We start from the raw sequence: 9,448 nt of genomic DNA on the forward strand, positions 1-9,448 counted from the left end.
GGGCACCTGCCACCGCCCGCTGGGCGGAGCCGCCTCAGCCGGCTGGGCCGGCGGCGCCCGGCAGCGCCAGCGCCGGGTGCGGAGCGCGGCGAGGAGCGGGCGGGTGTATTGGGGCGGCGCCGGCCCCCCGCTGCTTCTCTCCGGCCTGTGCCGCGCTCCGCGGGCGCTGCCGGGCCTGTGCGGCGCGGGGCATGGACCCTACAGCGGGCCTCACCCTGAAGCTGCTGCTGATCGGAGACAGCGCCGTGGGCAAGTCCAGGTGCGGCCCGGGCGGGCCGGGCGGGCCGGGCGCTCTGGGCAGCGGGGCTGAGCTCTCGGTTTCTTTTCCCCCCGCAGCCTCCTGCTGAGGTTCACCGACGGGACGTTCGAGCCCTGCCTGAAGCCCACCATCGGTGAGGCCCGGGACCGCCGGACCCCCAGCTGGGGACGTGCTTCGCTTGCCTGACTTCGGGTCCCGCGGGCGAGAAGCGGGGAGGGGGGGGGATCCGGGACGCTGAGAGGGGGATGCGGGATGCTGCGGGGGGGTGGGGGGGGGAGAGTTGGGACGCTGAGAGGGGGATTCAGGACCCTAAGGGAAAGGGTCGGATTCGGGACGCTGAGAGGGGGATACGGGATGCTGCGGGGGAGAGGGTGGGGTGGGAGGGGGAATTGGGACGCTGAGAGGGGGATCCGGGACGGCGCAGGGGGTCGGGATGCTGCTGTGGGGATCTGGGACGCTGCGGGGGGATCCGGGATGCTGCGGAGGGGCTGGGACGCTGCGGGGGGATCCGGGACGGCGGGGGGGATCCGGGATGCTGCGAGGGGGATCCGGGACGGCGGGGGGGATCCAGGATGCTGCGGGGGCGATCCGGGACGGCGCTGGGGATCCGGGACGGCGGGGGGGATCCGGGATGCTGCGGAAGGGTTAGGACGCTGCGGGGGGATCCGGGATGCTGCGAGGGGGATCCGGGATGCTGCGAGGGGGATCCGGGATGCTGTGGAGGGGTTGGGACGCTGTGGGTGCTGCTTGCTGGGGGCGGGGGGTGGGGGGTGGGAGGATGAAGGTGGCTGCCGGTTCTCTCTGACAAGCCTTTCGCTTCTTCTCAGGGGTTGACTTCAAAGTGAAGAAGATGGTGGTGGACGGCCACGCCGTGCAGCTCGCCATATGGGTAAGGTCTGGTCCCTCACTGCCACGGGCAGGTTTAGTTCCCTGGGGATGTCAGGACGTTGTAAGAGCTGCTTCTTGTGGGGCGTTTTCCTCTCCCTCCCCTGCCCGTGTGTGTGGGTGGTGAGCTCAGGATGCACACGGCCCGAGTGCCTGGTGTGGCTGCACAGCACTAGTTGCAGGTGAGGTTCTTCAAAAGCTCCAGTGAGCCCTTAGTGTGGGGGACTCCCTGCAGTTCTAGAAGAGCCAGCAGTGAGCCAGCAGTGTGCCCTGGGGGCTGAGAGAGACAATGGGATCCTGGGGGGCATCAGGAGGAGTGTGGGCAGCAGGTCACAGGAGGGGATCCTCCCCCTCTGCTCTGTCCTGGTCAGGCCCCACCTGGAGTGTTGTGTCCAGTTCTGGGCTCCTTGGTTTAAAAAGGACAGGGATCTCCTGGAGAGAGTCCAGAGAAGGGCCACGAAGATGATTAGGGGCCTGGAACATCTCCCCTATGAGGAAAGGCTGAGTAAGCTGGGACTCTTCAGCCTGGAGAAGAGAAGACTAAGGGGGGACCTAATTAAAGTTTATAATTATTTTAAGCAGGGGATGCAGCGGGAATCAGCCAGCCCCTTTTCAGTGGTCTGTGGGGACAGGACAAGGGGCAATGGCTGCAAGTTGGAGCACAGGAAGTTCCACAGCAACATGGGGAAGAACTTCTCCCCAGTGAGGGTGAGGGAGCCCTGGGACAGGCTGCCCAGGGGGTGTGGAGTCTCCTTCTCTGGAGAGATTCCAGCCCCGTCTGGACACCGACCTGTGTGACCTGTCCTAGGGAGCTGCTTTGACAGGGGGTTGGACCCCATGATCTCTTGAGGTCCCTTCCAACCCCTACAACTCTGTGACTCTATGATTTCGGGCTGCTCTTTCCTGCTCTTACACAACTGGGTTTCCCAAACCCTCTGTGAAGACGTGGCCTTGCCAGAAGGGCAGGCATTTCGTGCCTCCATGACCCAGAAGTGCTCCCAGGACAGACAGCACTTCAGTAAACTGCAGAGAAGTGATGTTCTGGGTAAGCTGCATGATTTCCTCTGGGTGCTCAGATGCTTTACTGTGGTTCAGATAATGGTAAAAGGAGTATACTTGGGTCCTGAACTATTTAAAGGTTGCTTCAGACTTGTTGGGAGACTTGAGCATTTGTTCTGAACTTCCAGACACTGTAGTTTCAGCACTGGCAAACAGATTGCAACTGTGTGGCCAGGATTGTTTGTAATCTTAAAGCTCCACCTGTATTCCCCTAAATGGAATGAAGGAGCCCCAGAAGGAAGAGATTTCGTGTGTATGGTCATAGGTATTTGAGAAAGAGCATGTTCTTAGAGATGAAGTCAGTGGAACTATTGGAAAGGGAGCACAAACGTGCCCTGAAAAGCAATAAAAAGGCCAGAAATCATTTTGTTTTCATTCACAGTGTTCAGGATGCAGAGGGATAAAGTCACACTTGCTCTAGCCAGTGAGTGTGTGTATTGGCTGGGTTCTGAACATGCTGCACACAGAGCAGGAGCTTTCATAGTCTCACAGGCTGGTTTGGGTTGGAGGGGACCTCAGAAATCATCTAGTTCCACCCCCCTGCCATGGGCAGGGACACCTTCACTAGCCCAGGGTGCCCAAAGCCCCATCCAACCCATGAACCCTGCCAGGGATGGGGCTTCCACAGCCTCTCTGGGCACCCTGTGCCAGGGCCTCACCACCCTCAGAGTAAAGAATTCCTTCCTCACATCTAACCTAACCCTGCCCTCTTCCAGCTTGAAGCCATCACCCCCTGTCCTGTCCCTGCCCTCCCTGGTGACCATTCCCTCTCCCTATTCCTATAGGACCCCCTTAAGATATTGGGATGCTGTAATTAGGTCACCCTTGAGCCTTCTCCTCTCCAGGCTGAACAACCCCAACTCCCTCAGCCTGGCTTCACAGGAGAGGAGCTCCAGCCCCTTGATGATCTTTGTGGCCCCCTCTGGACTCGCTCCAACAGCTCCATGTCTGGGGTACTGGGGACCCCTGAGCTGGGTGCTGTGCTGTGAGTGCCCAAGAATTCTTTGCCCTATAATTGCCCAGGGGTGTGTCTCCTTGCTGTGCAATGGGAAGCCAGAGCAGGACTTGCACAAGTTGTATAACTGGAAAAGGCACTTTGGCAGCAGCCAGCCTGTGACAGCATCAATCAACCTGCTCACTGGGGAGGGGGGAATTGGGGCAGCTGAGCAGTGATAAAAGCTGCCAGGCACATACAGCACATCAGGGGCAGTAAGAGGTTTCTGCTTCAGCATCCATGTGTGTGTGGATGCCTGAGATACAGTTCCCTTAGCAGCAGTGACCTGATTTATGCAAATAGATGGCCAACTTTAGTTCCTCTTTTTAACAAACTGCAGCACAGCTCTTTGTCTGTTGTAATCACATAAAGTTAAATAAATATCTTTGTAAAAAATGGGATTTGTGCAATTCTTTTGCCTCCTTATTGCTTGTTCTGAGGGGTTTTGGAATTTACTGTTGCTCTGCAAGCTCTTTTGAAGGTTCATAAGGGGGTGTGATGTACTGCAGGAAGAACTGAGGGAAAGTACTGGGTTGAAATGGCCCATCTGCTTAGAGGGTTAGCAGGCTGGAGGTGCCTCTTTCTAACTGGGTTCTCCTTTCCTGCTGTGGAAGAGCTCAGGGAGATTTTTGGAACCACTGTGCCTCCTTTCCTGGGCTCTCTCTCCCTGGGATCCTTGCACCATTCTGCTGGGCTGATCCTTAATGGGTAAAGCCTGGCTGGCTGGCTTGCAGCAATAGCCTTTTACATGTTTCTTTTGGGGCCTGTTGACTTTCTTCTTGCCTTCTCATGCTACAGGTGTCTCTGCTTTTTGCTTTACCCTTCAACCAAGCCCTCCCCCTGTGCTTTTCTACCCCTCCTCACCCATTTTCTGGTGCAGTTGCTACCGTTTCCCCACTGCTTCCCTCACCCTGTTGCCCTGCGGTGTTACGTATCCTCACTGGGCAGGAAGAATTTACCTTGTGTAGACTAAAATACCCATTTTTTGTTTCATATCTGTTTGATTTTGTGTATGTATTTGTGGGCTTTTCTTATTGCTTTGCTATTTTATTTTCTCCCTTGTAGGACACAGCAGGACAGGAGCGCTTTAGAACACTGACTCCCAGTTATTACCGAGGAGCTCAAGGGGTTGTTTTAGGTAGGAGTTACACAGAAGAAAACCATCATTGCTCTAAGTGTGGTCTTTATTAATCCCTTCTAGGTGCCTGTCCTTAGCCAAGGAGGTTGCCTGAGACAATCTGAGGACCAGTCAGGGTTTTTACACAGTCGCTGCATCGTTGGCTGGAGCACTGAATGTGCAGAACCACTGGCAGGGAAACGATGCTGCTTCAAACTCCTTTCACACACAGAGATGTCACACTGCCAGCTGCTGAATGGATGAATTATTAGCTTTGCAGTAATTACTCTGTTGAGCTTCTAGTAATAAGGCAAAATGGGTTTTGTGGTTGGTTTGGGGGTTTCCTCCTCCCACCCCAATGTTTTTACTGGTTTTTTTCCAGAAACTGTTGGTGTGAGACATCAGATGTGAGGTTTGCAGCACAAGGATGGATGGATAGTCCCTTTCTGTGTGAAAAGGAAGGGATTCTTATTCTCAGGGGTTGTGAAGGCTGAACACCTTGCTGTACAAAATGTTCTGACAGCTCTTTAGACCCTAGTGACTGAGTGAATGGATACATGGCTAACATCATGAATACATTCATGATGTTACTAGTCACTCTGTTTTTAGGAGCAGTGCCTGCAGGTAGTTACACATTAAATGAGGTGGCCAAATACCCTTTTAAAAACCATTCTGTGTGGCCCAATCTAGGACCAGTAACAGGTAAAAGAGTTCAACTGGTGTGTCTGACTTCCAGTCCCAGCCCTGTGGCAGGGATGTCAGTGTCCTGTAATCCCCAGGGGTGCTGGGTGAGTGCAGCCACCGTGTCCCAGCTCAGGGAGGAGGTTCCAGTTGATGTGTTTTCCTGTCATTTCCTAACACTGCTTCATTTTCAGGGCAGTGGGTAGTAGGGACTAAGTTCTACCATAATGAAGTCAACGTTGATGAAGATTCCACGTGTGTTAAGCTCTCTCTCCTCTGTTACCAGTGTATGATGTTACCAGAAAGGACACTTTCACAGGACTGGATGGCTGGCTGAACGAGCTGGATCTGTACACTGCCAAGGCCAACACTGTCAAGATGTTAGTTGGCAATAAAACTGATAAGGTCAGTTCAGAAATGCATCCTCTTCAGGCTCTTCCACGGGTTCCTTGGCTGTGATGGGACTCAGCTCACATTTCTACTGTCTTAACTTGAATAAGCAGCCTTCCTGTGCCTGAATTGCAGCCTTCCCATCCCTGAGGGGAGCAGAGGAACAGGAGGGGAATCAGCTTGTTAAAGGGCAGAGACTGGCAGGACAAGGGGGATGGAGTGAAGCTGGAGGAGGGAAGGGTTAGAGGAGATATTAGGGGGAAGTTCTTTGCAGAGAGAGTGGTGAGGGGCTGGAAGGGGCTGCCCAGAGAGGGGGTGGGTGCCCCATCCCTGGGGGTGTCCAAGGCCAGGTTGGCTGGGGCCCTGGGCAACCTTGTGTAGCTCCAGGCCTGGAGGTTGGTGTCCCTGCCTGTGGCAGGGGGTTGGAGCTCTGTGATCCTTGGGGTCCCTTCCAACCCATTCCATCCTATGATTCTATGGTAATACATCCAATTACAACCTCTTTTTTTTTTGGAAGCAGATCTTGTTAAAGATTTGAATGGAAACTCTTCTGGAGAGATGCAGATGATGAGGGAGGTTTTCTTTAGCCAGTGAGAGGTCCTGCCCACAAGCTGCTGTGTAGCATCACGTGTAGCTGCAGCACAACAGCACAAGTGCTGCTTGCTTTCTGACTAGCCCAGGACTTGGACAAGTAGAGGGGAAGGAGAATTCAACTCTTCAAGCAACTGTAGAGTACACATCTGTGTGGGTGCTTCATGTTTCTGGGGTGTTTTAACATACCTTAGGTGCCTGTTGCATCATGAGACGTTTCAGTCTTGCTTCACTGCAGGAGGTTTCCAGTGTGGCTATCCTGAACTAGCTTTTCTGCCTCCTTTCCAAATCTATCCATTTTCAGATCCTTTGATGCACTTTTTCAGCTGTTTGAGGACTGAAGCCTCCTCTCTGCCATGTGTCTTGCTTCTAGCTCATTCAGAGGATAGCAACACCTTCATTTCCTACTGATTCCATGTTGCTGGTGTTCAGTTTGACCTCCTTAAGGAGCTAAGCTGGCTGTGGAGTGGGAAAATCTGGTTGCTGATGACTACATGGCTTTATAGACCTTCTTCTTTCCAGCAAACCTTTCCTTCTGCAAGGCTGCTTTTCCAGGGGCTTCCTCCAAGTGTTAAATGTACCTTGGTTTAGTCGTGTTCTTCATTCACCTGCAGCCTGATCGTGAAGTAGAGAGAAGAGAAGGACTCCAGTTTGCTAGGAAACGCTCCCTGCTTTTTATAGGTATGTAACTCTGGCTAAACTGGTGCTTATGTTGGTGCTGCTGAGTGTGAGTGAAGCACACAACTGCATTTCAGGTTGATTTACTTCATTTTTTAGCACCTAGTTAACCCAGTTTCCTTTTGCTGCATCAGTTGGCTGTAGGTTGCAGGGGTTTTTTTCAGAGATGGCTGCAATGGGAAGCACTTTTCTCCAAAAGATGTTTACTTCATGTGCTGTGTAGGCATGAACTTCATTAAAACTGGCAGGGTTTTTCATTCAGAGCCCAGAAGACTGGAATTTTTCTCCTGGCTGATGTCAGCAAGGACCCTGGGCAGCCTCTTAAGCTTTCAGGCTTCTGTTGCAACTACATAAGATCAGCAGTGCTGTGACAGTCTGAAGATGGGGAAGAAGTGGAGTGTGTGTGCTTGGAGTGTTGTGTGTAGGTGTCTTGTTTCCTTTTTCAATAAAAAGGACCTTTTATGTGAAGCTGGTTGGAAAGATTTCCAGATAGAACTGGGTCAAACACCTAAGGGACAACAGGCAGTGACCTCTGCACTCTGCTTCCCAGCTTAGTTATGGAATTACCTTGTAGATTTACTGTCACAACCTGAGAACAGCTTCTCTTTCTCTGTGTGAGAGAGAATGGGGAGCTGTGCAGTTTTTTCAGATGGAAAAATGAGTTGCTTCAGACTTTATAATACCCAGTGTTTCTGTTTATCATGCTCAGTTCAGCAGAAGTGTGCCTTTCAGTGGGAAGGGAGAGGAGAGCCACTCATTAAACTATTGCACCTTCTTTTTGGTCCTTAAAAACTTCTTCTGAAGTGAACTGCTCCCTGCAAATAAAATGAAATCCTCTCCCCTGCCCCTCTTCTTCCCTCTCCACCAGAGACCAGTGCCAAGACACAGGATGGAGTGCAGCATGCCTTCGAGGAGCTGGTCATAAAGATCCTGCAGACCCCAAATCTCTGGGATAAAAACACAGGGAAGGGGGGAGTCCAGCTCACAGCATCTTCAGCACAGCAGGATCAAAGCTTCTGTGGTGCTTACTGTCCCCTTTCTTAAATCCCCAGGGGGCTGCTCTGTGGGAATGGAGTGGACTTTTTTCTTTAAAATAAAAGGGGAAGGGGGGGAAGGGGGGATTCCAGCACTACTTGTGCCTTATTCGACCTGACACCAGTTGTGTTGATCCAAACCCCAAAGTCATTAGTCAAATCCATTTTTGCTCATGTCCTGGATTTGGCCAGGATGGAGTTAATTCCTTTCTAGCAATGGGTGGATGCCCTGTTTGGGAGTTGGGATGAGCAATCCTGGTATCACAGGGCTGGTTTAGCTGCTGCCCAGCAGTCAGGGACTTTGCAGTTGTTCCTGTTTCCCTGCTGACGAGAAGGTGGGGGGCACCCAGGGAGCTGGGGGGGAGGGATGGACACAGCCAGGACAGGTGACCCAGCTGGCCAGAGGGGGTATTCCATGCCAATGTCATGATGCTCAGCATAAAGGGGGCTGGTGGGGGAGGAGCAGGCAGCTCCAGGACGTGTGGTTTTGGGGATGGGCTGGTGTTGGGCCAGCTCTGAGCTGCATCGTGTGTCACCAGCCTTGTGTATTTTGCTATAAAGTCCTGTTATTATTATTATTATTATATCCATCTCTCTGCTACCCCAGTAAACCACCCTTATCCCAGCCCAGGAGGTGTTGGCTTTTCTGGTTTTCTCTTCCCTCCCTTCCCCAGTCCCCCCCAGCTCCCTCCTGGTCTGCCCCACGGTGCCTGCCTGGGGCAGACCCACAACAGCTCATGAGCAGAACACACTTTCACTTTCCTTTCTGCACAACTGCTCGATCCAGATATACTTTTTTTTCCCTGGGAACTATCAGATTTTCCACTGTTAGACCAGAGAGCTTCTTCCAGCACTGGGCTTGGGCTGTAAGACATTCACCATGCACTTCTGAAACTCACACCTTAGGGTAAAATAAGGCAGTGGTCCCTTTTGGAATATGATTGACAAGCTTCCCTTCTCCAGAACAGCACCTGAGTTTTCCTTAAATGTAGCCAAGAGTCAGGAGTCACCCTGCGCCATGACATTGTTTCTCTATTTTCATAGAATCCCAGCCTGGTCTGGGTTGGAAGGGACCCCAAGGATCACAGAGCTCCAACCCCCTGCCACAGGCAGGGACACCAACCTCCAGGCCTGGAGCTACACAAGGTTGCCCAGGGCCCCATCCAACCTGGCCTTGAACACCCCCAGGGATGGGGCACCCACCCCCTCTCTGGGCAGAGGCTTTAAGCAATCAAAATTGCCACGTGTCCCCAGATAGTGAGTTGAGTTACCACTAAATCTCAGGGTTGTAGCAAAGGGGTGTATCTACTAATACTTGACAGGAAATCCTGTGCAGGTTACCTCCTGCTACTCTTAAATACTTAGTGCTGAGGATCAGTTTTGAAATCCTTGTCTTCTCTCCAGGCTGAACAGCCCCAGCTCCCTCAGCCTTTCCTCACAGGGGAGATGCTCCAGGCCCTTCAGCATCTCTGTCCCTCCTCTGGACTCTCTCCAGGAGATCCCTGGCTGTTTGATCCCAGGGAGCCCAGCACTGGACACAACACTCCAGGTGGGGCCTGAGCAGGGCAGAGCAGATGGGGAGGATCCCCTCCTGTCACCTGCTGCCCACACTCCTCCTGATGCCCCCAGGATCCCATTGTCTCTCTCAGCCCCCAGGGCACACTGCTGGCTCATGGCCACCCTGTCACCCACCAGGACCCCCAGGTCCTTCTCCACAGAGCTCCTCTCCAGCAGGTCACCCCCCAGATGAAATTTGGGGA

The 9,448-nt window shown here is 53.0% G+C and overlaps 1 protein-coding gene across 1 annotated transcript; it reads left to right on the forward strand.

Moving 5' to 3' along the window:
* Positions 1-191: 191 nt before the first annotated feature.
* LOC311201356 (ras-related protein Rab-18-B-like) lies at positions 192-7,698 on the forward strand (the record flags this gene model as incomplete). Its single annotated transcript, XM_084275737.1, has 7 exons — positions 192-259; positions 337-392; positions 1,087-1,148; positions 4,263-4,335; positions 5,282-5,400; positions 6,591-6,657; positions 7,523-7,698. The coding sequence occupies 7 exons, from the start codon at positions 192-194 to the stop codon at positions 7,696-7,698; spliced, it is 621 nt and encodes a 206-aa protein (XP_084131863.1).
* Between the last annotated feature and the right edge of the window lie 1,750 nt (positions 7,699-9,448).

This window comes from Gallinula chloropus (assembly GCF_964237585.1).
Source record: "Gallinula chloropus genome assembly, chromosome: 26".
Taxonomy (NCBI): Eukaryota; Metazoa; Chordata; class Aves; order Gruiformes; family Rallidae; genus Gallinula; species Gallinula chloropus.